At 39.6% G+C, this 27,927-nt stretch overlaps 1 protein-coding gene across 1 annotated transcript; it reads left to right on the forward strand.

The window, feature by feature from the left end:
* Nucleotides 1-254: 254 nt before the first annotated feature.
* On the forward strand, nt 255-11,278 carry LOC148569097 (uncharacterized). The gene is made up of 5 exons (XM_088484888.1): nt 255-364; nt 1,378-1,382; nt 10,570-10,602; nt 10,677-10,820; nt 11,139-11,278. The coding sequence occupies exons 1-5, from the start codon at nt 255-257 to the stop codon at nt 11,276-11,278; spliced, it is 432 nt and encodes a 143-aa protein (XP_088341014.1).
* Nucleotides 11,279-27,927: the final 16,649 nt, after the last annotated feature.

The raw sequence follows: 27,927 nt of genomic DNA on the forward strand, positions 1-27,927 counted from the left end.
GTTTAATGAAGTTTCTTGAGTTTCCTCCTTCACTAAATGTCTTTTTCTTACTATTTCAATCTAAAGATATGTGAAAAGGTCTCTGGGTCAACTTTAGTAGCTATCCTAGTTATTCATTGTTTGTTTTGTATAAATCTTCTTTCAAAAATTTCAAAGCTATGTTTGTAAAAGTTCGGTCATCGGAAATTGAATACCCTTTCTACTTAGATGATAAGTTAGTTGAAATGTTCCCTCTTTACTGGTGTCCAGAGCCGATGCAAATATTAGAAGCTATTGAAAGAAGTGATGAAGAAAATTTGTTTTTGGATTTCATGGTGGATTTCTTTGCGGCAGGGGAGCTGTTGTCCATTTCTGAACTTTTAAAGTTTGAAACTGATGAGGAAAAAACGATTCCACACAAACTCACCGGCAAGTGTACCGGGTCACATCAAGTAGTAATAACTTACAAGAGTGAGGTCGATCCCACAGGGATTGATGGATTGAGCAACTTTAGTTAGGTGATGAATTTAGTTAAGCGAATATTTGATTATATGAGTGAAACTTGATTAATAGAAGTAAAATTGTAAGAAAATAAAAGGGAGAATGAAAATTGGTTGAATCTTAAAGTGCAGAAGAAGTAAATTGCAGAAACTGAAAGTGTAAGAAAGTAAACAAGCTGAAACTTAAACTGTAAGAAATGTAAATGACTGAAACTTAAACTGCTAGAAATGTAAATTGCTGAATCTAAATTGCTTGGAAACTTAAATTGCATGAAGAATAAAGGGATTTGGGTATTGGGATTCAAGGATGAACTAGAAAATGTAAAATGCAGTAGATCAGGGAAGTATAAGATGAAGAGAAATTGCAGAAGAACCAAAACAGAAATAAAAACTTGCAGAAGAATTAAAACAGCAAGAAAGCTTAGCTCAATTATGAAATCCTAAAGGAGAAATTGACAATTGCAAAAGAGTAACAAAAACAGAAGCAAATCTAGATCTCAATTACTCTCTTGACCAAGAAGTAAAGAAGAAATAGCAGAAGAAATAAAATGAAAACAGAAAGAAAGCTTAGATCCAATTTCTAATTCTTAGAATTATAAAAAAGGAAAAGTAAAAGATGATCCTGAGATGAAGAAATTCAGTAGAGTTCTTCTATCTTAGCTCAAGACCCAAAACAGACAATAGAAGTTGCAGAAGAAGGAAAATGAACAAAGAAAACTTAGATCTGGTCCTCAATTCCCAAATTCTTCAAAAGAAAATTAAAAGAGAACTAAAAGTGAGCTAAAGGTTAAAAATCAAAAGGTAGGGTCCTCTCAAATTAAATTTACTCCTATTTATACACTTTCTATTTCCATCATTTAACACTTGAAGTGGGCTTTTGGGTTTGGCCTTGAATGAGAGTGGGTCAGGGTGCATTTGGTACTCCTAGTGGAGCATTCAGTTGGGAAAGTGAACGCCCCGTTCACTCCTTCATCATGCCTTTGGTGCGCATGTTGCCTCCTCCTAGCGTTGCCTTAGTGAGCGCTGAGTTCCCTTACTGAGCGCTAGCCTTTGGTGCTTCCTTGGTTGAGCGCTTCTCCAGCGCTCCCTTGATGAGCGCTACGTTCCTTGGTGCGCGCCTTTCTTCCTAGCGCTCTCCTTGTGAGCGCTACGTTCATTATTTGAACGTTGCCTGGCTGTACAGACGGCACAAGCTTCCCCTCTCCAAGCTGAAAAACACGAAAACGTTCAGAAAGTGAATGCTAGCCCAAAAGCGTTGCTGAGTGTGGCGTTCTCTTTGTGAACGTAACGCTTCCCTGATTGCTCCCCTTTCTTTCTCATTTCTTCACCTACGAGCAACCAAACAACCAATCAAAGTCTCACCAAAATCATAAGATCTTTGCATCATTCATAAAATCAATTAATTCTATTATAAACCTTATAATTTTGTGTAAAATGAATGATGTTTGATTGATTCAAAATAACCATGAAATTCTACTCCAATCACTTATTGTGCAAGAAAGTGCATAAAACCTAATGAAACTAATGAAAAATGCTTGTAAAACTAGCATAAGATGACTTGTCATTGCAACACCAAACTTAAACCTTGCTTGTCCCCAAGCAAGCACTAAACATGAGAAGAAATGAAATGAAACAGAGAAGTATATATATCCTTATTTAGCAGGTAATTGAATTTTGACCATGGGATTTTATGCAGACAAAAATGCAGCTCAATTATTCTTTGCTGATAGATATGAAATGCCTCTTTAAAGATTCACTAGAGTTGCTGTTATAATTCCTTGCTCTTTTATTGATCCCTATTAGCTTTTTCCCTCTTTCTTTTGCTTCAGAAGCTTCTTTATTAAAGATAGCTCAGTGTCAAGTGTTGCAGTAGCCTTTTGGCTCAATTTTTCTCAACACTTCTTCACTACAGACACTTGGCTCACAATTCTTCTTAGGAACATTGATGCCCAACACCTCTTGGGTTACTAAATGCTTTGTAACTAGGTTTCTCTTGATAATGGACTTTCGGTTGGTAATCCCGGATTAGTTAACCCAAGTTACCAAGTTTTAAAAGACTCCTCAGAACCTAATTGTCCAAGCATATCCTAGTACAAGAAGCACCACAGGCTTATGTCCTAAGGTCCAAGCTATTGGTGTCTAGCCTTATTATTTGTTTCTTTCATTTCTGTTGCCAATCCTTGGCTTTTTCCTTTCTTTTTCCTTCTTACTTTTCCTCATTTTCCAGGGATGTTCATTAATTGGAGGTTTCATAGCAGCAACTAAGTTCACACTACAAAGGACATTCTATTCTGCAGCTTTTATTATTGAGCTTATCATCTAATCAAGCAATCACCACCACTGAACTTTATTCTAATTCCTACTACATTGGACAATCACTTTCTATTTCAAACATTTTCTCTTATTGATGCAAAAGGGAAACAAGACAGAATTCAATGCAGATGAGTGATAACAAGCATTATGCAGATCCTAATAAGAACTCTACTAAAGCATAAAAGTGTAAAACATGAAATATTTGGAGGCATATCATGTTTCAGATATGCATCATCCTTATTTAATTAAAAATTATGAAAGGGACTCCACCACCTCTAGTTGTTGTGCTCTTTTCCTTTGTTGGACTCTCCTTTCTTCTTTGACTCCTTCTTCCGCTTCTTGCTCGTTTCTTGGGGTTCTTCAACAGGGTACCTACGATCCCAAATGTGGTCTACTTGATCCCAGAGCCCAGCATCCTTCAATTCTTGTTGCATGTGTGCTACATTTTTTTGGGCTTTTGCTCTCTGATAGTCTATCAATTATGGGCATTGAACATATAGCTTGATCTCTCAGTTCAATATTGGCATGCCACTGACTATATAATCTAACTTTGCTTGAGTTTCTATATCATACTCCATCCTGTCCAAGTTCCTATGCTCTCCAATTGTATGATATATATTCTTCCATTGATAATGATTTTGGATGTACTCTCCTTGCTTGGATTGTTGTAGGAACAATCTATTAAATGATTCTTGAAAGTGTGCCGATTGTTCCCTTTGCCAATCAGAAGTTCTTGCTTGAAATTCTCTCTGTTGATCCAACATCTTGAGCTGGAAGTTTTCTTGTTGTTCCATCATTTGCTGCTGCCAATACTCTTATTGCTCTTGGGCTTTCAAGTACTGCTCTTGTTGCTTCAAGTATTACTCATGTTTTTGCTCCTGTGCTCTCATATATTGTTCAGACATTTCTTCAATGGCTCTTTGCATTTGGCTTAAGTCCATTGCACCAGAAGTTTGTTCTTCCCCCATTTGTAGTCTCCTTCTTCTTCCTTGAGTTCTTCTCTCTTCCTGGGTTTCAGTGACTCCGTCCATTTTTTGCTTGGTGATTCCTTTGCCTCCCTTTACCCAATCTGTATCTGCATCCTCAAAGAGTACTACTGCTCTATTGCACAGCCTCAAAATGGTACTTGGGTGACCAAGTCTGCTTGATTCGCCAGTATCCTCAGCCATCTCTTGAATGCTATCTGCTATGAGCTGTGGGATATTGATTTTTCCTCCCCTAAGTATGCAGTATATCAGGATTGCTCTCTTTATTGTAACCTCTGAGGTATTTGCAGTAGGGAGTATGGATCTTCTCACTATCTCATACCAACCTTTGGCTTTAGGTATGAGATCCATTCTCTTCAAGTGGCTTGGAGCTCCTTCTGAGTCCTTTTCTCAGTCTTTTCCTTCAAAGCATAAGCCATTTAGTATCTCATCAGGGTCATTCTCCCCTGTCATTCTTTCATCAAATCTGGATTCTCCATAGGGTATCACTCTTATCTATAAGACTCTCATGATGGATGGTGGGCTGAAATCTACCTCAACCGCCCTAACATAGCTCTTGTAGGGAGGGCTGGTCTTGCTTGACCTCACAGCATTAGAATTCCCTTATCATGGTTGCACTTATGTTTGTGAGAGGTTCACATAGAATTTTCCATCTCCTTTCTACAGTTATTCTCCTCATGATGGGATATTCTTCATCTTTCAATCTGAAATCCATCTCTGGAATGACGTCTTTTGATTCCATTAACCTGTGATATCTTGATTCATGAAATTGAGACTTAAATCTCTTGGTATCATAGGTTGGTGGTTCGGCTTCAGCTGGTTCCTTTCCTTTCCTTCTTTTGGAACTTGATGAAGCCATGAATTAGGAAAGAAGGGAGAAGATAGGATGAACTTTGGTTAAGGATACGACTTAGGACGAAAGGAAGAAGAAGTTGGGTGTTGTGTGATGTATGTGGGTATGAGAGGGATGATGTAAATATTATGGAAGACTTATATGAAGAAGGCAATGGTATGTGGGCTTAAGAAGTGCTACTGCCAATTTATAGAAGGCATGAAGTCTTGAAATAAAACAATAGGTTGGAGGATTCGGTTAAGTTGCAATGAAGGGTGAGGATTGAGCAAATCATTGTTGAGGTAATGGGAATGAACGGCTTGCATGTAAAATTGGATGAGGACAAGGATTGCTCCTTTATTGGGCACATGGTTCGGCCTCCTAGGTGCTGATTCCTGCAGCATTGTGCTTCCCAAACATGCACATGTGACTTGCTTTTCTCCTTGGGACAACCGTACATGCATGAGTTTTGTCCTTTTCTCAAATTTCTTCATACCTATCCAATTGAATCAAAGCAATAGTGAGCCCAAAATTTAAATTTAAATACGGTGATGTTTATCAAAGACAAAGTAATAAAGAAAAAACAAAATTTGCTATATGTTCCTTATTTATGAAAAACCAACTATGCCCCTTAGGAATTGAACAAAATTTTGGTGAACACCAAACTTGTTTTCTGCCAAGTGATTCATATGAAACCCAATGAATATCTATCATAATTAGTATATTAATTATAAGGAACATTTTATTTTCTACCATACTATCATAAACTCATAAAATGATGCAATGTATGGTTTATCTGTTCATGAATTTGAGCCTCTGAGCAAAAGTGATTTTCTTGAAATTCATAGCATATATAGACACCAAACTTAATGTTTGGCTATATACTTAAACAAAATGAATGAGTATATATCCCAAAATAGTTCTATGATCAATCATGCTTGAAAAGCTATTTTAAAGTGCCTTTAGGCACACCAAACTTAGGACTCAAATATATGCTTCAAAATGATGTGTGCAGTTATCAAATCTACTCATGAGAGATCAAATTTATGCTAGAAGAACCATTAATTATTGAAATCAAAACAAAAGCAAGAATATTAAATCATGGGCTGCCTCCCATGGAGTGCTCTTTTATTGTCACTAGCTTGACATTGGGTCCTTGTTAGGGTGGCTGATGATTATGGTGCCTCAGCTTGTCCCCTCTCACTGTGAGCCTTCTTCATGTGCCTTGATGATCAATCTCTATATGCTCCAACGAGAGTATCTTATTGACAGTGTAATAATCATCAGTTTGTGAGTCTGTCTCCAACCGTTGGTATATCAGCTGCATTTTGTCTCCTTTTGAGAATCCTTCAGTTGGGATTCTTTTGTTTCTCCACCCTTTTGGAACCCTTTTCTTGTTCTTCTTTCCTTTCCTTGGTGATCCTTCTGTTTTGATAGCAGGCTGTGTGTCAGGGTCTGTTTCCCTAGTGATCAACTCCTCACTCTCTTCCTGCCTTCTCTTCTCATTCTTTACATCTTCATTCCCCTTTTGCTCTTCTCCACTGTTTGTCTTTTGCTTCGGGGGTGAGCTGATGAGTGCTTCATTGGGTTTTTCTTTCCAATGCAAGTCTTCTTCTTCGACCCTCATGCAGCTTTTCTCTTCAGCAGTATGCTGTATTTCCTGAAAGACATTTAGAGTGATCTTCTCATCATGTACCCTCAAAGTCATTTCTCCTTATTCCACATCAATGATGGCCCTTGCTGTGGCTAAGAAAGGTCTTCCCAATATAATAGATTCACTCCCCTCTTCACCTAAGTCCAGGATTACAAAATCTGCTGGAAATATGAACTTTCCTACTCTGACTAAGAGATTTTCAATCACACCCTTGGGAATTACCAGTGATCTATCCACTAGCTCCAATGACATCTGTGTAGGCTTCACTTCTTCTATAAATAGCCTTCTCATCATAGATAAAGGCATCAGGTTGATACTGGATCCTAAATCATACAGTGCCTTATCAATGGATATGTTACCAATGGTACAAGGCAAAAAGAAACTTCCAGGGTCTTTGAGTTTTGGTGGGAGGCCTTCTTGGATCAATGTACTGCATTCTTGTGTCAAGATCACTATCTCTTTTTCATTCCAACTTTTCTTTTTGTTGATAAGCTCCTTTAGGAATTTTGCATACAGAGGCATCTGCTCCAATGCTTCAGCAAGTGGAATATTGATTTCCAGCTTCTTAAAGACTTCTAGAAACTTGGGAAACTGTTGGTCTTTGATCTCCTTCTAAAATCTTTGAGGATATGGCAGAGGAGGGGTGCAAGGCTTCACCATCTTCCTCTGTTCTTGTGATTGCTCCTCCATGACTTGCTTTCCTTTCTTTGAAGCTTGTGGTTCTTCCTCTTTCTCCTTGAGCTTCCCCTGGTCTTGCTTGTCTTTTTCTCCTTCTTGCTTCTTGCTGCTGTCCTCATCATTCTCAGCTGGCCTCTTGTTAGCTTCTTTGTCATTCTTCAAGGTTATTCCACTCCTTAATTGGATTGCTTTGCATTCTTCTTTGGGATTGGGAATGGTATCACTTGGTAATGCATTGGGTGTTCTTTCAGCCACTGTTTGCTTGGATAATTGGCCAATTTGCCTCTCTAGATTCCTTAGTGAAGCTTTATGGTTATTGTTGGTCAATTCTTGATGCTTGATCATCTTCTCCATCATCATCTCCAAGTTGGAGATCCTTTGAGCTTCTTGGGGTGGTTGTGGTTGATTATGAGATGTTGAGGGTGGATGATAGTTATTTTGGTTAGTGGATGGATTGTTGGGTGGATAGTAGTTGGGTTGGGGTTGGTTATTTTGTGATTTTCTGTATTGGTTTTGGCTAGTGTTTTGATGATTTTGATGGTTTGTGTTTCTAGAATTGTTCTGGTTTGAGTTTCTCTGCCAAGGCTGCTGGTGTTGGTTGTCTCCCCACCTCAAATTGGGGTGGTTCCTCCAAGAAGGGTTGTAAGTATCACCATGAAATTCATTTTGTCCAGCTCCTTAGTTGTGCATATAGTTGACTTGCTTTTGCTGCTACTCTTCATAGTTCTCCTCATTTTGTCCCTACCTAGCTGGTGGTTGACTTGTAGTGTTCACTGCTGCCACTTGAAGACCAGCAATCCTTTTGGCCATCATCTCCATTTGCTATTAAATCTGTTGATGCATTACTTTGTTTTGAGCCAAGATGGTGTCCACACCTTCAAGCTCCAGTACACCCTTCCTTTGAGCTGGTTGGCGTTGCCTTTGATGAGCATAGAAGTATTGGTTATTTGCCATGGTGTCTATGAGATTTTGAGCTTCCTCAGCTATCTTCATTAGTTGCACTGAGCCTCCAGCAGAATAATCCAAAGCTTCTTGAGCTTTTAAAGTCAATCCCTCATAGAAATTTTGAAGTCTGTCCCATTCATTAAACATCTCAGGTGAACACTTCCTAATCAAGGCTTTGTATCTCTCCCAAGCCTCATAAAGTGATTCTCCTTTCATTTAGGTGAAGGTTTGCACCTCTGTCTTCAATCTTATAATCCTCTGAGGTGGGTGGAACTTAGCCAAAAATTTGCTCACTAAATCCTCCCAGTTGTTGATGGTTTCTTTGGGAAATACATCTAACCATTGAGTAGCCTTATCCCTCAAGGAAAATGGAAACAGCAGCAACTTATAGATATCTGGGTGTACACCATTTGTCTTAACTGTATCACATATCCTTAGAAAGATGGCTAAGTGCTGATTTGGGTCTTCCAAAGGACCTCCTCCATAAGAACAGTTGTTCTACACCGAAGTGATGAGCTGAGACTTCAATTCAAAGTTGTTTGCATGAACATTTAGAGTGAGTATGCTACTCCCACAGTCTTTTGCATTCGGGAAGGCGTAGGAGGCTAGAACTCTCCTTTGAGGCTGGCCATTGTTGGCCACTCCATCTGGTGGATTAGGGGGATTCCCTTCCATCTCTTGGTTCTCTTCCTCTGATTCCTCTTCATCAATGATCCCCTTTCCTCTTGCTTCTCTTCTTAGTCTTCGGAGAGTTCTCTCGTCATGGTCACAAGAGGTGGAGACCTCTCTCCTTGCTTCTGACATACACAGAAACATAAACAGAGCACTCTATAGCTTGAGTGTAGTTAGGATTAGTAGAGACAAAGTCTCAAACAGTTAGTGTGCTTAGCAAAAATAAAAGAAAAAATGCTTAATCTAGATTATCACCCTACTTAATCATTGTCAATCTATATCAATCCCCGGCAACGGTGCCAAAAACTTCATGAGGGAAAAGCGATTCCACACAAACTCACCGGCAAGTGTACCGGGTCGCATCAAGTAGTAATAACTCACAAGAGTGAGGTCGATCCCACAGGGATTGATGGATTGAGCAACTTTAGTTAGGTGATGAATTTAGTTAAGCGAATATTAGATGATTTGAGTGAAACTTGATTAATATAAGTAAAATTGCAAGAAAATAAAAGGGAGAATAAAAATTGGCTGAATCTTAAAGTGAAGAAGAAGTAAATTGCAGAAACTTAAAGTGCAAGAAAGTAAATAAGCTGAAACTTAAACTGCAAGAAATATAAATGACTGAAACTTAAAGTGCAAGAAATGTAAATTGCTGAATCTAAATTGCTCAGAAACTTAAATTGCATGAAGAATAAAGGGATTTTGGTTTTGGGATTCAAAGCTGAACTAGAAAATGTAAATTGTAGTAGATCAGAGAAGTATAAGATGAAGAGAAATTGCAGAAGAACCAAAACAGAAATGAAAACTTGCAGAAGAATTAAAACAGCAAAAAAGCTTAGCTCAATTATGAAATTCTAAAGGAGAAATTGACAATTGCAAAAGAGTAACAAGAACAGAAGCAAATCTAGATCTCAATTACTCTCTTGACCAAGCAGTAAAGAAGAAATAGCAGAAGAAATAAAATGAAAACAGAAAGAAAGCTTAGATCTAATTTCCAATTCTTAGAATTATAAAAAAGAAAAAGTAAAAGATGATCATGAGATGAAGAAATTCAGTAGAGTTCTTCTATCTCAGCTCAAGACCCAAAACAGACAATAGAAGTTGCAGAAGAAAGAAAATGAACAAAGAAAACTTAGATCTGGTCCCCAATTCCCAAATTCTTCAAAAGAAAATTAAAAGAGAACTAAAAGTGGGCTAAAGGTTAAAAATCAAAAGGTAGGGTCCTCTCAAATTAAATTTACTCCTATTTAGACACTTTTTATTTCCATCATTTAACACTTGAAGTTGGCTTTTGGGTTTGGCCTTGAATGAGAGTGGGTCAGGGTGCATTTGGTGCTCCCAGTGGAGCGTTCAATTGGGAAAGTGAACGCCCCGTTCACTTCTTCAGCATGCCTTTGGTGCGCATGTTGCCTCCCCCTAGCGTTGCCTTAGTGAGCGCTGAGTTCCCTTACTGAGCGCTATCCTTTGGTGCTTCCTTGGTTGAGTGCTTCTCCAGCGCTCCCTTGATGAGCGTTACGTTCCTTGGTGCGCGCCTTTCTTCCTAGCGCTCTCCTTGTGAGCGCTATGTTCATTATTTGATTGCTGCCTGGCTGTACGGACGGCACAAGCTTCCCCTCTCCAAGCTAAAAAACACGAAAACGTTCAAAAAGTGAACGCTACGTTCACTTCCAAAGTGAACGCTAGCCCAAAAGTGTTGCTGAGTGTGGCGTTCTCTTTGTGAACGTAACGCTTCTTTGATTGTTCCCCTTTTTTTCTCATTTCTTCACCTACGAGAAACCAAACAACCAATCAAAGTCTCACCAAAATCACAAGATCTTTGCATCATTCATAAAATCAATTAATTCTATCATAAACCTTATGATTTTGTGTAAAATGAATGATGTTTGATTGATTCAAAATAACTATGAATTTCCACTCCAATCACTTACTTATTGTGCAAGAAAGTGCATAAAACCTAATGAAACTAATGAAAAATGCTTGTAAGACTAGCATAAGATGACTTGTCATCAGAAACAGATAAGGAAGCATTAGGGGACTATATAGGTAACTGAATGGTTTTGGGAAATTTGTTGTATAGTATTTTTTGTTTTGACATTGTACATTTGTTTGTTCTTTAGGCAGAAGAGTTCCGAACTTGATTGCTTCTCAGTTGCAATCATTCTCAGTCCAGAAGAAAAAGAGTGACAAGGATGGTGGTGCCTCGGGGGTGATTAAGGAAATAGGCACTGATGCCGCTCAATCAAGCGCTCGGCCTATTCCTCCACCCAAAAGGAAAATGCTTAAGTCGCAAAAGTCTTTGAAGATTCTTTTCGAGGAGGAATTGGATGTTTGGCACTGGTGACAAGTCTATTTTGAAAGGCAGAAGAAGTTACATGGCTTCATTGAGTTGGTGAATGCACAATCCTTGTAGAGTGAGCAGTTCCTGATAAGGTCGCCCAGCATGCTAGTGATGTGAGGATTGTGAAATGAGTTAGTAAGGAAGGTGTTGGGAAGTATATGCAGGTAAATTCTATTTAACTTTGTTTGCTCTTTTATTGGTCATCTATTTTTTGTTTAGTCTGATGTGATCATTCATTTGTAGATAGCTACATCAAGATTGTTGTGCATGGGTCAGACTACTGAACTGTTAGGTGCTGAAGAAAGCATTATCATGGAAAAAGTGGAGACTTTGGAGAAGTCTGTGAAAGAAAAAAAATGTTATTATAGATGTTACTGCTAAGATGAAAAGTGGGGAGGAAGAGATCACAAAACTCCAGAATCAAATTTGTCTGTTCCAGAATCAGATTAAAGAGAATGATAATGACAAAGGGAAGATGACATCCAGGATTTCATGAGCTAGAGAATGATGTATTAGAGATGTTTGCTGCGGGCTCTGATCGGGACGTGAGCCAAGTGGCTGCTTTTGCACCCAAGTTTGACATCAGCAAGCTTGATGTTACAAAGATCGTTGTTAACGGGGAACTTGTCGAGGACGAAGCTGGTGAAGTGGAGGATGAAAATGCTGCTTCTGTTGATATAGACCTCTAGGGCCTTGAATTTGTATTGTTTTATTTTGAAACTTTTGTTTGAATTTTGTTAATGTTGGACTGTGATCGATCTTTTGAATATCGGTTTTTGTTTGTTAGATTGAGACCGACTTATGGTGTCGGGGTTGTTTTGAGAAACGCTAGATGTTTGAATGATATCTATTTTGACTATTTTAATGTGATTTCCAACTTTTGATGTGTTGGTTTGTATGAAGTAGACAATTCAAAAAATGACATAGTTTTTATTGATAAGACCTTCAGTTGTGGAAGGTGCGGGGTGATCGACCTCGTTAAAATCTGTTCGAGTAAAACCATTGTGGAAAAAACCTCGTGATCAGGAAAAAGAGTACCTCATAGTCTCGTCTTTTATAAAAAATTAGCTATAATATAACTTTAAAGAGGATATGTTCCAAGTGATGCGTAACTCAGTTCCAACTAATGTCTCTAAGGAATAAGCTCCTTTCCCATGAACCTTTGGCACCCTAAAAAGGCCTTCCCAGGTTGCAGCCAATTTTCCATGTCCTGGAGGTTTTCAAACTTCTTCAATTTTTCGAAGTAATAGGTCTCCTTGTTGTAGTACTCTTGGCCAAACTTTCCTGTTATACTTCCGCTGTATGGCAAGTTGCATAGATTGTTGTCGTAGCCTGGCTAATTAGTCGGATTCTTCATCTTGTGTGTCAAGCTTGATTAATCGTGTTTCTGTATTGGTCGTGTCTTCCAAGAGCTCGGATCGTAGTGATCCTTGGGAGATCTTTACCGGCATCATTGAATCTGCACCGTATACTAGCCGAAACGGTGTTTCTTTAGTTGATGATTCTGGTGTTGTGTTATAACTCCACAATATTTTGGGACTAAATTTGGTGTAACATCCTTTGGCCTCTGTTAATTTTTTCCTTAAAGCCTGCAAAATAATTTTGTTAGCTGCCTCTGCGAGCCCATTACTTTGTGGGTGCTCTACAGAGAAAAAATGGTGTTCGATGCAAAGGTTCTTTAAAAAATATGCATTCTTTTTATTTGTAAATTGCCAACCATTGTCGGAAATAATTTTCTTAGGAAAACCATATCTACATATGAGAAATTTCTAGATAAAAGAACGTACCTTATCGAATGTTATTTTTGCGAGGGGTTGTGCTTCTATCCATTTTGTAAAATAATCTATTGCTACCAACAAAAACCTTACCTAGTCTGCCGACACTGGGAATGGTCCGAGAATATCAAGCCCCCATTTGTGAAAAGGCCATCCGATTTTGGAAGATTGCAACAGCTCGACCGGGCTATGAATGATAGGCGCACATTTTTGGTAAATGTTGCATCGCTGTACCATGTCCGTGCAATCTCTTCTTAACGTTGGCCAATAGTATCCAGCTCGTAAGAGCTTTGAAGCTAGGCTTCGACCTTCTATATGTGTGTCATAGATACCTTCATGAATTTTGGTCATTGCCAAATCTGCTTCTGAGGGTCCAAGGCACTTGAGCAACGGTTGGGAGAATCCTCATTTATACAAGTCATTTTCCATGATGGTATGATAAATTACTTTCTTTCTAAACAATTTTGGTTGTTCATTTGACGGTATATCTCTAGTTCTCAAATATTTTATGTATGGACCTCTCCAATATGCTTCATGTGATACACTTAAAACAACTTTGTTACATATGCTTGGCTCATTATGGGTTACCTGTGATATAGCGTTTGTGGAATCATGTGTTTTGGAAGTAGCTAACTTAGATAATATATCTGCTCTGCTATTTTCGTCTCTAAGTATAAGTAATATTTCAAAATATTGAAAATATTGTGTTAAATCTTTTACTGCATTCAAATATTGTTCTGCGAGGGGATCTCGTACCTGGAAATGACCGCTTACCTGTTGGACGATGAAGAGGGAACCATAGTACACTTTGAGATTTTTAATGTTGACCTCTTTTGCAAGTCGTAGTCCAGCCAACAAAGCTTCATATTCAGACTGATTGTTGCTTGTCTAGAATAAAAGCCTTACAGATTGCTTGGCGTACACACCCTTGTTGTCCTTAAGTAGGATTCCAGCTCCGCATCCCTCCTTGTTGGAGGCTCTGTCGACATATATCTCCCATTCTGGGAGGATTCCTTGTGTATCGATGAATTCAGATATAAAGTCAGCCAGTGTTTGAGCTTTCAATGATCCTCGTGATTGATAAGAGATGTCAAACTCCGAAAGTTTGACCGACCACTTAGTGAGTCTACCTGCTAGATCTAGCCATGCCAGTATTTGATGCAATGGTTGGCTTGTCTGAACTATAATTTGGTGATTCTTGAAGTAATGCCACAATCATCAAGCTGTGATTATAAAGGAAAATGCTAGTTTTTGTATGGTTGGGTAAATACAAAACTAACTGGATAAGCTGAAATTGAAAGATATAAGTAAAGAGGTTTACTGTGTTGGGGTTTCTAGAGAATAAGTGGTGAGCTGAGAAGATTTTTGAATTCAGTGAATGCTTGCTCGCACTTGTCAGTCCATATGAATTCTTTAGCCTTCTTAAGGCTATTAAAAAAGTGATACGACCTTGCAGCGGCCACGAGTAAAAATTTTGACAGGGCTGCTAGGCGACCAGTGAGTTGTTATACTTCTTTAATTGTTCGAGGTGATTGCATCTATATTACAGCTTGGCATTTGTCAGTATTCACCATTATTCCCCGATGTATTAGCATGAAACCGAAGAATTTGTCCTTGTGTTACTCCGAATACACATTTTTCTAGATTTAGCCTCATATTATATTTCCAAAGTTGCTGAAAAACTTCATGGAGGTCGGCTTAGTGATTTTCTTTCAAGCTTGATTTTACTACTGATGAGTGGATATTTTATACGCTTTTTGGGGATAATTTCATATAGTTTAGAGTATGTTTTAGTTAGTTTTTAGTCTATTTCTAGTAGTTTTTAGGAAAAATTCATATTTCTGGACTTTACTATGAGTTGTGTATTTTTCTGTAATTTCAGGTATTTTTCTGGCTGAAATTGAAGGAGTTGAGCAAAAATCTGATTCAGGCTGAAAAAGGACTACTGATGCTGTTGGATTCTGACCTCCCTGCACTCAAAGTGGATTTTCTGGAGCTACAGAACTTGAAATGGCATGCTTCCAATTGCGTTGGAAATTAGACATCCAGGGCTTTCCAGCAATATATAATAGTCTATACTTTGCACAAGGATAGACGACGTAAACTGGCGTTCAACGCCAGTTCTCTGCCCAATTCTGGCGTCCAGCGCCAGAAAAGGATCAAAAACTGGAGTTGAACGCCCAAACTGGCATAAAAACTGGCGTTCAACTCCACAAATGGCCTCTGCACGTGACTCACTTAAATCTCAGCCCCAGCACACACCAAGTGGGCCCCAGAAGTGGATCTCTGCATCATCCATCATAGTCCACTCATATTTTGTAACCCTAGGCTACTAGTTTAGTATTTAAACAACTTTTAGAGACTTATTTTGCATCTCATGACATTTCAGATCTAAACTTTGTATTCTATGACGGCATGAGTCTCTAAACCCCATTGTTGGGGGTGAGGAGCTCTGCTGTGTCTCAATGAATTAATGCAAGTATTTCTGTTTTCCATTCAAACACGCTTGTTCCTATCTAAGATGTTCATTCGCGCTTAACTGTGATGAAGGTGATGATCCGTGACATTCATCACCTTCCTCAAACCATGAACGTGTGCCTGACAACCACCTCCGTTCTATATCCAACTGAATGAGTATCTCTTAGATTCCTTAATCAGAATCTCCGTGGTATAAGCTAGAACTGATGGCGGCATTCATGAGAATCCGGAAAGTCTAAACCTTGTCCGTGGTATTCCGAGTAGGATTCAATGATTGAATGACTGTGACGAGCTTCAAACTCCTGAAGGCTGGGCGTTAGTGACAGACGCAAAAGGATAGTAAATCCTATTCCACCCGGATCGAGAACCAACCGGTGATTAGCCGTGCTGTGACAGAGCGCGTGAGCGTAGTTTTCACTGGAAGGATGGAAGGTATCCATTGACAACGGTGATCCACCAACACATAGCTTGCCATAGGAGGACGTGCGTGCGTGAATCAGAAGACAGAGGAAAGCAGAGATTCAGAGGACAAAGCATCTCCAAAACTCCAACATATTCTCCATTACTGCACAACAAGTAACTTTTAATTTATGCTCTACTGGCCATTCACAAATCAACTGATAAACATAATTGACTTCCTGACTAAGATTTACAAGATAACCATAGATTGCTTCAAACCAACAATCTCCGAGGGATTCGACCCTTACTCACGTGAGGTATTACTTGGACGACCCAGTGCACTTGCTGGTTAGTGGTACGCGTTGTGAAAAGTGTGATTCACAATTCGTGCACCAAGTTTTTGGCGCCGTTGCCGGGGATTGTTCGTGTTTGGACAACTAACGGTTTATTTTGTTGCTTAGATTAGGAAAAAAATCTTTCTTTTTAGTTTAGAGTCTTTTATTATTTATTCCTTGTTAAAACACTTTAAATTGATAACTCAGTTAGTTAGAACGTGGTGTTCATGTTCATGGTAATTGGCTATCATAATTTTTTTAAAAAACCTTTTTCAAAAATAATTTTTTTCTATTAAATCCTGTGCTAAACTTTAAGTTTGGTGTTTTCAAAAATAATCTTTCTTAAAATTTTCGAAAGTTCCATAACTCATTTGGCTAGAGCGTTAATCTGTGTTCTTGGTAATTAGGTTAGAATCTTTTATACTCTTTTCAAAACCTTCTTTTTCATAAATAATATTTTCTCTATTAAATTGTGTGCCAAACTTTAAGTTTGGTGTTTTCTTGTTGAATCCCCCTTGGTTTTCGAAAATTTTGGTGGTTTTCTAAAAATTTTTAAGTTTGGTGTTCTTTCTTCATGTTCTTGTGTTCTTGTGAATCTTCGAAGTGTTCTTGAGTTTTCCTTGTGTCTTGATCTTAAAATTTTTAAGTTTGGTGTTCCTTGGTGTTTTCCCTCCAAATTTTTCGAAAACAAGGAGCATTAGATCTAAAAATTTTAAATCTTGTACTATCTTATTGTTTTTCTCTCTCCTCACTAAATTCAAAAAAAAAATATCTTTTCAAAATATCTCTTCTAACTTCCTAACTTCTTATCTTTTCAAAATTTGTTGCAACTAACTAACTAACTTTTTGTTTGTTTCTTAACTTTTTCAAAACTACCTAACTAACTCTCTCTCTCTCTCTAATTTTCGAAAATATCCTCCCTCTTTTTCAAAAATTTCTGTTTTTTTTACTAATTAATTTTAATTTTTTTTACGAAAAAAAAATTTATTTCAAAATTCAAATTCTTTTTAGTTATTTTATTTTATTTAAGTATTTACTTCTTATAAAATAAAATAAATAAAAAGATAAATCAGTCCAAGTTATATCCATATATCCATCATGGACATAAGTGGAAATGAACAGTCCAGGAGGACTCTGGGGTCATATTCTAACCCCTCTACTGCTTCATATGGGAGTAGCATATGCATACCCTCCATTGGAGTTAGTAGCTTTGAGTTGAATCCTCAGCTCATTATCATGGTGCAGCAAAGTTGCCAGTATTCCGGTCTTCCACAGGAAGAACCTACAGAGTTTCTGGCACAATTTTTACAAATTGCTGACACAGTACATGATAAGGAAATAGATCAGGATGTCTACAGACTATTACTGTTTCCATTTGCTGTAAAAGATCAAGCTAAGAGGTGGTTAAATAACCAACCTAAGGCCAGCATAAGGACATGGAAACAGCTGACAGAAAAATTCCTGAATCAATATTTCCCTCCAAAAAGGATGACACAGCTAAGGCTGGACATCCAAGGCTTTAAACAAGGAGATAATGAATCTCTTTATGATGCCTGGGAGAGATACAGAGAGATGCTACGAAAATGCCCCTCTGAAATGTTTTCAGAGTGGGTTCAGTTAGACATCTTCTACTATGGGCTTGCAGAAGGAGCTCAGATGTCTTTAGATTACTCAGCTGGTGGATCTATCCATATGAGAAAGACAATTGAAGAGGCTCAAGAGCTCATTGATACAGTTGCCAGGAATCAGCATCTGTATCTAAGCAGCAACCCTTCCATGAATGAAGAGGTTAAAACAGTAACTGCTGAATTCAGTACTGTAAAACAAGCTGCTGAATTCAATCAGCAATTAGATTTTCTAACAAAGCAGCTAGCTGAATTCAAAGACAGGTTACAGGAGACAAGGATAGCTAATATACATATGGACGAACAGTTTAAGCAAACAAAGCAGCAACTATCAAAGCAAATAGCAGAAGAATGCCAAGCAGTTCAATTAAGAAGTGGGAAAACATTAAATACCCCACCTCAAGGCATCAAAAATTCAAGAAATGAGCGACCCACCAAAGATTCCCCTGAGGACAGTAAGAGCCCAGGGAAAAATAATTCTGGCACTAAAACGCCAGAAAATGGGTGGAAGGCTGGCGCTGAACGCCCAGACCATGCCCAAAACTGGCGTTCAGCGCCAGAAACAAGGCAGGATTGGCGTTCAACGCCAGAATTGGGCAAGAATCTGGCGTTGAACGCCCCAATGAGGCAGAATCCAGCGTTGAACGCCCAAAATGGGCACATTTCTGGCGTTCAGGCGCCAGGAACAGACAGTGAGTTGGCGTCTAACGTCACTCCAGCTTCTGACTCTGGTACTCAATTGCCAGCGAGGGATCAGACACACACAAGTGCTGATAACAACCCATCTAAAAAGGCTTCTTTAACCACTAAGGTTGAGGAATATAAAGCCAAGATACCTTATCCTCAAAAACTCCGGAAAGAGGAGCAAGATAAGCAATTTGCTCGCTTTGCAGATTATCTAAGGACTCTTGAAATAAAGATTCCATTTGCAGAGGCACTTGAGCAAATACCTTCTTATGCCAAGTTCATGAAAGAGATCTTGAGTCATAAAAAGGAGTGGAGAGAAACAGAAAGAGTTCTCCTCACTGAAGAATGCAGTGCAGTCATTCTGAAAAGCTTTCCTGAAAAGCTTAAAGACCCTGGGAGTTTTCTGATACCATGCATATTAGAAGGTGATTGCACCAAGACAGCTTTATGCGATCTTGGGGCAAGCATCAACCTGATACCTGCATCCACTATCAGGAAGCTTGGCTTAACTGAAGAAGTTAAACCAACCCGGATATGTCTCCAACTTGCTGATGGTTCCATTAAATACCCATCAGGCGTGATTGAGGACATGATTGTCAGAGTTGGGCCATTCGCCTTTTCCACTGACTTTGTTGTGCTGGAAATGGAGGAGCACAAGAGTGCTACTCTCATTCTAGGAAGACCCTTCCTAGCAACTGGACGATCCCTCATTGACGTCCAGCAGGGGGAAATAACCCTGAGAGTCAACGATGACGAGTTCAAGTTGAACGCTGTCAAAGCCATGCAGCATCCAGACACATCAACAGACTGCATGAAAGTTGACCTTATTGACTCTTTGGTAGAAGAGATCAACATGGCTGAGAGTCTCGAATCAGAGTTGGAAAACATCTTTAAAGATGTTCAGCCTGATTTGGAGGATTCAGGGGACATGAAAGAGCCTCTGAACTTTCTTCTGAAAGAGGAAAAACCTCCTAAACCAGAGCTCAAGCCACTGCCACCATCCTTGAAATATGCATTTCTAGGAGAAGGTGACACTTTTCCAGTGATCATAAGCTCTGCTTTAAATTCACAGGAAGAGGAAGCACTTATTCAAGTGCTAAGGACACACAAGACAGCTCTTGGGTGGTCCATAGGTGACCTTAAGGGCATAAGCCCAGCTAGATGCATGCACAAAATCCTATTGGAGGATAATGCCAAACCAGTGGTTCAACCACAGAGGCGGCTAAATCCAGCCATGAAGGAAGTGGTGCAGAAAGAGGTCACCAAATTACTAGAGGCTGGGATTATTTATCCCATTTCTGATAGCCCCTGGGTGAGCCCTGTTCAAGTCGTCCCAAAAAAGGGAGGCATGACAGTGATTCATAATGAAAAAAATGAACTGGTTCCTACAAGAACAGTTACAGGGTGGCGCATGTGTATTGACTACAGAAGGCTCAATACAGCCACCAGAAAGGATCATTTTCCTTTACCATTCATAGACCAGATGCTAGAGAGACTAGCAGGTCATGATTATTACTGCTTTTTGGATGGCTACTCAGGCTATAACCAGATTGCAGTAGATCCCCAGGATCAAGAGAAAACAGCATTCACATGTCCATCCGGAGTGTTTGCTTATAGAAGGATGCCCTTTGGGCTATGCAATGCACCTGCAACCTTCCAGAGATGCATGCTCTCTATTTTCTCTGATATGGTGGAAAAATTTCTGGAAGTCTTCATGGATGACTTCTCAGTATATGGAGACTCATTCAGCTCCTGTCTTGATCACCTAAAACTTGTTCTGAAAAGATGCCAAGAAACCAACCTAGTTTTAAACTGGGAAAAGTGTCACTTCATGGTGACTGAAGGAATTGTTCTTGGGCATAAAATCTCAAACAAGGGAATAGAGGTGGATCAAGCAAAAATAGAGGTAATTGAAAAATTACCACCACCTGCCAATGTTAAGGCAATCAGAAGCTTTCTGGGGCATGCAGGATTCTATAGGAGGTTTATAAAGGATTTTTCAAAAATCGCAAAACCTCTAAGCAATCTGCTAGCTGCTGACACGCCATTTGTGTTTGACACAGCATGCCTGCAGGCGTTTGAAACGCTGAAAGCTAGGTTGGTCACTGCACCAGTCATTTCTGCACCAGACTGGACATTGCCATTTGAGTTAATGTGTGATGCCAGTGATCATGCCATTGGTGCAGTATTGGGACAGAGGCATGACAAGCTTCTGCATGTCATTTATTATGCCAGTCGCGTTTTAAATGATGCCCAGAAAAATTACACAACCACAGAAAAGGAATTACTCGCAGTGGTTTACGCCATTGACAAGTTCAGATCCTACTTAGTAGGATCAAAGGTGATTGTGTACACTGACCATGCTGCTCTTAAGTATCCACTCACAAAGCAGGATTCAAAACCCAGGCTCATCAGATGGGTATTGCTTCTGCAAGAGTTTGATATAGAAATAAGAGACAGAAAAGGGACAGAGAACCAAGTAGCTGATCATCTGTCCCGGATAGAGCCAGTGGAAGGGACGTCCCTCCCCTTCCTTGAGATCTCTGAGACATTCCCTGATGAGCATCTATTTGCCATTCAGGAAGCACCATGGTTTGCCGATATTGCAAACTATAAAGCTGCAAGGTTCATACCCAAGGAGTACAATAGAATACAAAAAAAGAAACTAATTACTGATGCAAAGTACTACTTGTGGGATGAGCCCTATCTCTTTAAGAGATGTGCAGACGGAATTATCCGTAGGTGTGTCCCCAGAGAGGAAGCACAGAGAATCTTATGGCATTGCCATGGATCTCAATATGGAGGCCATTTCGGAGGTGAGCGAACAGCCACCAAAGTCCTCCAATGTGGCTTCTATTGGCCTACACTCTATAAAGATTCCCGAGAGTTTGTACGTAATTGTGACAGTTGCCAAAGAGCTGGTAATCTGCCTCATGGTTACGCCATGCCTCAACAAGGAATCTTGGAAATAGAGTTGTTTGATGTATGGGGAATTGACTTCATGGGACCTTTCCCACCATTATACTCAAACACTTATATTCTGGTGGCAGTTGACTATGTATCAAAATGGGTTGAGGCTATTGCCACGCCCACCAATGATACTAAAACAGTGCTGAAGTTCCTCCAGAAACATATCTTTAGCAGGTTTGGTGTCCCTAGAGTGTTAATCAGTGATGGGGGCACTCACTTCTGCAACAAACAGCTTTACTCTGCCATGGTTCGGTATGGAATTCGCCACAAAGTGGCCACTCCATATCATCCACAAACCAATGGGCAAGCTGAAGTCTCTAACAGAGAATTAAAGAGAATCCTGGAACGGACAGTAAGTACCCGTAGAAAGGATTGGGCACGGAGCTTGGATGATGCTCTGTGGGCTTACAGAACAGCATTCAAGACCCCTATAGGGACCTCTCCATACCAACTTGTGTATGGTAAGGCATGTCACCTGCCCGTGGAACTGGAACATAAAGCTTATTGGGCAACCAGATTCCTAAACTTAGATGCCAAATTAGCAGGAGAAAAACGATTGCTCCAGCTAAATGAGCTAGAGGAATTCAGATTCACAGCTTTCGAAAATGCCAAGCTTTATAAAGAAAAATCAAAAAAATGGCATGACAGAAAGCTGTCATCTAGAATCTTTGAACCAGGACAGAAGGTCCTGTTGTTTAACTCTAGACTCAGGCTATTCCCCGGGAAACTGAAATCCCGGTGGAGAGGACCATACGTGATTACAAGTGTGTCACCATATGGTTATGTGGAGCTTCAAGATATTGATTCTGATAAGAAGTTCATTGTCAATGGACAGAGAATCAAGCAATATCTTGAAGGCAACATTGAGCAAGAATGCTCAAGGCTGAAGCTAGATTAAAAGCTCAGCAAGGTCCAGCTAAAGACAATAAAGAAGCGCTTGCTGGGAGGCAACCCAGCCATGGGGCAACAATCCTCTAAGCATTTTTGCCCTATTTCTATTTTTATTTTTATTTGTTTATATAGAGTTCATTGACAACAAGGTAAATAATCATTTACAGAAGACCTCGGCACACAAAACAGAGTAAAAGAGCTCAATGGCAAGAAAACGCCAGTAAAGGGGCATTTTGGGCGTTCAGCGCCCAAAATGGGCATCCACTGGGCGTTGAACGCCAGTAATGATAGCATTTGGGCGTTCAACGCCAGAAATGGCCACCCACTGGGCGTTGAACGCCAGGAATGGCAGCAACTGGGCGCTGAACGCCCAGGAGATCAGCATTTGGGCGCTGAACACCCAAAACAGGCAGTGTTTGGGCGTTCAAACGCCAGGAGGACAGGGAGGAGCCAAATCCAGTAATCCCACACGTATTTCCATCTTAATTTCAAAATTTTATGCTTCAATGCATGATTTTTACATGAACTCTTTTCAAAAAAAAAAATCCTTAATTTCTAAAAATCCATCTTTCCAAATTCAATCCAACTCTTTTCAAAATCTTTTCTGAAAACAAATCTATCTTTTTCACTCAAAAATCTTTTCAACTAATCCATATCTTTTTCAAATATCCATATTATCTTTTTCAAAATTCAGAGTTATCTTTTTCAAAAATCTATCATATCTTTTCAAAATTAAACTCTATCTTCTATCTTATCTTTTTCAACTCAATCTTTTTATCTTATCTCTTCCAATTTTTCGAAAAAAAACACCCCCCCACCCCTTTAAATTGGGTTCGGCCTCCCCCCTCCTTCATCAACAAGTGCTACTCAATCTCCTTCTATCCCTCTCCTTTCTTTTCTTTTGCTTGAGGACAAGCAAACCTCTAAGTTTGGTGTGTTTTTCCGAGATCACTAAGATCATGGCTCCCAAAGGGAAACAATACACTCCTAGAGGCAAGAAAGAGAGCGTTCCAAAACCACTTTGGAATCAAGGGAAGTTCTTATCTAAAGAACATTCAGACCATTATCTTAAAGTAATGGGTCTGAGATCAGTGATCCCGGAAGTTAGATTCGATCTGAAAGAAGATGAATATCCGGAGATCCAGGAGCAAATTCGAATCAGGAACTGGGAAGTCCTAGCTAATCCTGAAACGAAAGTAGGAAGGAACATGGTCCAGGAGTTCTATGCTAATATGTGGCAGACTGACAAGCAAAGACTATCTGGAACAGCCTGCTACGAATTTCGGACCATGGTCAGGGGAAAGATTGTTCATACCACCCCTGACAAGATCAGAGAGATATTAAAGCTACCTCAGCTAAAGGATGATCCAGACTCCTTCAACAGGAGGATGATGAGAGTAGACATTGGCCTGGATAAGATTCTAAAGGACATATGTATCCCTGGAGCCAGGTGGACCACCAACACAAAGGGCGCCCCAAATCAACTCAAGAGAGAGGATCTCAAACCAGTCGCCAGAGGATGGCTGGACTTCATTGGGCGTTCTCTGTTGCCCACTAGCAACCGTTCTGAAGTCACAGTTAAAAGAGCAGTGATGATTCATTGCATCATGATGGGAAAAGAAGTGGAGGTTCATCAGCTGATTTCAACTGAGCTCTATAAGATTGCTAACAAAAATTCAAAAGAGGCCAGGTTGGCTTATCCAAGTGTGATTTCTCTGCTCTGCAAGGACGCTGGAGTCAAGATGGGAATAACTGAATATATCCTAATTGAAAAGTCAATCACCAAAGCATCAATGGAGAGACAACAAGCACAGGAGGATCTTATCAAGAAGAGAGCACAGGAATTCCTCCCAGAGATTCCTCAAGCGGAGTATTGGGAATATCTTGAGACGTCTGTCACCAAGCTACAGGAAGCTATGGAGCAAATAATAAAACAACAGAAGGAACACAGTCAAATGCTGACCCATATGCTTAAAGAACAAGAGGAGCAGGGACGTGACTTAAGGGAACTGAAGCGCCAAAAGTCTTCTGTAATACCAAGCCTCCCAAGGATCAGAGGAACCCCCATACCCCCAGAATAAAGGTTGTTAATTTCCAATTTCTGCCTTAACTCTGTGACAGTGTCCTTATAAAAAGTACCTTAGAAGTCATATAGTAGTAATTAGTATCTATTTTGATTTTATCTCCAATTAAGCTATAGTTTATTTTTCTCATCATCATTGAACATGAATAAAGTAGTAGATCTTTTGAATAAGAGGCAATAAAATTTCGAGTTTTAATAAGAGAAATTCTAATTAGTTAAATGTGGTGGCAATGCTTTCTGTCTTCTGAATGAATGCTTGAATAGTGCATATGTCTTTTGAATTTGTTGTTTAAGACTGTTAAATATATTGGCTCTTGAAAGAATGATGAACATGAGACATGTTATTGATGATCTGAAAAATCATAAAAATGATTCTTGAAGCAAGAAAAAGTAGCAAAGAACAAAGCTTGCAAAAAAAAAAAAAAAAAAGCAAGCAGAAAAAGCCAATAACCCTTAAAACCAAAAGGCAAGGGTAATCAAAAGGGATCCCAAGGCTTTGAGCATCAGTGGAAAGGAGGGCCTAAAGGAATAAAATTCTGGTCTAAGCGGCTAAACCAAGCTGTCCCTAACCATGTGCTTGTGGCGTGAAGGTGTCAAGTGAAAACTTGAGACTGAGCGGTTAAAGTCAAGGTCCAAAGCAAAAAGAAGAGTGTGCTTAAGAACTCTGGACACCTCTAATTGGGGACTCTAGCAAAGCTGAGTCACAATCTGAAAAGGTTCACCCAATTATGTGTCTGTGGCATTTATGTATCCGGTGGTAATACTGGAAAACAAAGTGCTTAGGGCCACGGCCAAGACTCATAAAGAAGCTGTGTTCAAGAATCATCACACTGAACTAAGAGAATCAATAACATTATCTGAATTCTAAGTTCCTATAGATGCCAATCACTCTGAGCTTCAATGGATAAAGTGAGATGCCAAAACTGTTCAGAAGCGAAAAGCTACTAGTCCCGCTCATCTAAGTAGAATCTGAGCTTCATTTAAAAACTCTGAGATATTATTGCCTCTCAACCTATTAGTCTTCTATTTTATTTGTCTAGTTGCTTGAGGACAAGCAACAGTTTAAGTTTGGTGTTGTGATGAGCGGATATTTTATACGCTTTTTGGGGATAATTTCATATAGTTTAGAGTATGTTTTAGCTAGTTTTTAGTCTATTTCTAGTAGTTTTTAGGAAAAATTCATATTTCTGGACTTTACTATGAGTTGTGTGTTTTTCTGTAATTTCAGGTATTTTTCTGGCTGAAATTGAAGGAGCTGAGCAAAAATCTGATTCAGGCTGAAAAAGGACTGCTGATGCTGTTGGATTCTGACCTCCCTGCACTCAAAGTGGATTTTCTGGAGCTACAGAACTCGAAATGGCATGCTTCCAATTGCGTTGGAAATTAGACATCCAGGGCTTTCCAGCAATATATAATAGTCTATACTTTGCACAAGGATAGACGACGTAAACTGGCGTTCAACGCCAGTTCTCTGCCCAATTCTGGCGTCCAGCGCCAGAAAAGGATCAAAAACTGGAGTTGAACGCCCAAACTGGCATAAAAACTGGCGTTCAACTCCACAAATGGCCTCTGCACGTGACTCACTTAAATTTCAGCCCCAGCACACACCAAGTGGACCCCAGAAGTGGATCTCTGCATCATCCATCATAGTCCACTCATATTTTGTAACCCTAGGCTACTAGTTTAGTATTTAAACAACTTTTAGAGACTTATTTTGCATCTCATGACATTTCAGATCTAAACTTTGTATTCTCTGACGGCATGAGTCTCTAAACCCCATTGTTGGGGGTGAGGAGCTCTGCTGTGTCTCAATGAATTAATGCAAGTATTTCTGTTTTCCATTCAAACACGCTTGTTCCTATCTAAGATGTTCATTCGCGCTTAACTGTGATGAAGGTGATGATCCATGACATTCATCACCTTCCTCAAACCATGAACGTGTGCCTGACAACCACCTTCGTTCTATATCCAACTGAATGAGTATCTCTTAGATTCCTTAATCAGAATCTCCGTGGTATAAGCTAGAACTGATGGCGGCATTCATGAGAATCCGAAAAGTCTAAACCTTGTCCGTGGTATTCCGAGTAGGATTCAATGATTGAATGACTGTGACGAGCTTCAAACTCCTGAAGGCTGGGCGTTAGTGACAGACGCAAAAGGATAGTAAATCCTATTCCACCCGGATCGAGAACCAACCGGTGATTAGCCGTGCTGTGACAGAGCGCGTGAGCGTAGTTTTCACTGGAAGGATGGAAGGTAGCCATTGACAACGGTGATCCACCAACACACAGCTTGCCATAGGAGGACGTGCGTGTGTGAATCAGAAGACAGAGGAAAGCAGAGATTCAGAGGACAAAGCATCTCCAAAACTCCAACATATTCTCCATTACTGCATAACAAGTAACTTTTAATTTATGCTCTACTGGCCATTCACAAATCAACTGATAAACATAATTGACTTCCTGACTAAGATTTACAAGATAACCATAGATTGCTTTAAACCAACAATCTCCGAGGGATTCGACCCTTACTCACGTGAGGTATTACTTGGACGACCCAGTGCACTTGCTGGTTAGTGGTACGCGTTGTGAAAAGTGTGATTCACAATTCGTGCACCAACTACCATGTCATCAATGTAGACTTCGATGTTCCGACCAATTGGGTCTTTGAAGACCTTGTCCATCAGCCTTTGATATATAGCACCTGCATTTTTAAGTTCAAAGGGTATTACCTAATAACAAAAATTACCATGGTCAGTTATGAATGCAATCTTATCTTGATCTTTTGGATGCATTAGTATCTGATTGTAGCAGGAGTAAGCGTCCATGAAGCTTAACACCTCAAAGCCTAAGATGCTATTCACCAATTTATCAATGCTTGGTAACTGATGAGTCCTTGGGATATGCTTTATTTAAGTTTGTAAAGTCCACGCACATGCACCATATTCCTGAGCTCTTTTTTACCATTACCACATTTGCCAACCATGACAAGAATCTGATTTCTCGGATGAATCCTGCATCAAGCAATTTTTGAGTCTCTACTATGGTTGTGTTTCTCCTTTCTATTCCTAACTTTCGGTTTTTCTGACGCACTAGTCGGACATTGGGGTTGATTAGAACTTTATGGCATATGACATTCGAATCGATTCCAAGCATATCCGCTGGTGTCCATGCAAAAAGGTCAGCATTGGACTTGAGTAATTTGGTGATATTTTTCTCATTTCCTGCAAAAAAATAGATCCGATATTAGTATATTGGTCTTCAAGTTCGGTGAGTTAAACCTTGCTTAGTTCGTCCGTTGGGGTAGGTCAGTTGGAGATGTTGTCTCAGGGATCCAGTTCGGTCAAGGTCGGGATGTCCTCTATATTGTAGACAGAGTTAACCTGTTGAATGGTTTTTGTTGGTGGTGGCCTCAATTTCAGTCCTGCACTTGTAGCATTGTCATGCGTCCTTATGGTTAGCATGTACTATTGCAACGATGTTATTCTGCACATGAAACTTTATGCACATGTGAACTGTAGAAACAATAGCCCTAAAAGGGGTAGGGGATGGTCGCCCCAAAATAACATTATAAGGACTGACACAATGAACTACTAAAAATTGAATATCTAGGATTTTTGAGCATGGGTGCTCCCCTAATGTCGTTCTTAACCATACATAACCTGTCACGGGTACCCTTTTCTCAGAGAAGCCTACCAATTCTCCGGTTGAAGGTTGCAGAGCTTTGTCGCTAAGTTGCATTTTTCGAAAAGTTAAGTAGAACAAAACATCAATGCTACTCCCTGGAT

The sequence above is a fragment of the Arachis ipaensis genome, chromosome B4 (assembly GCF_059453495.1).
Source record: "Arachis ipaensis isolate K30076 ecotype BB chromosome B4, ASM5945349v1, whole genome shotgun sequence".
NCBI classification, from domain to species: domain Eukaryota; kingdom Viridiplantae; phylum Streptophyta; class Magnoliopsida; order Fabales; family Fabaceae; genus Arachis; species Arachis ipaensis.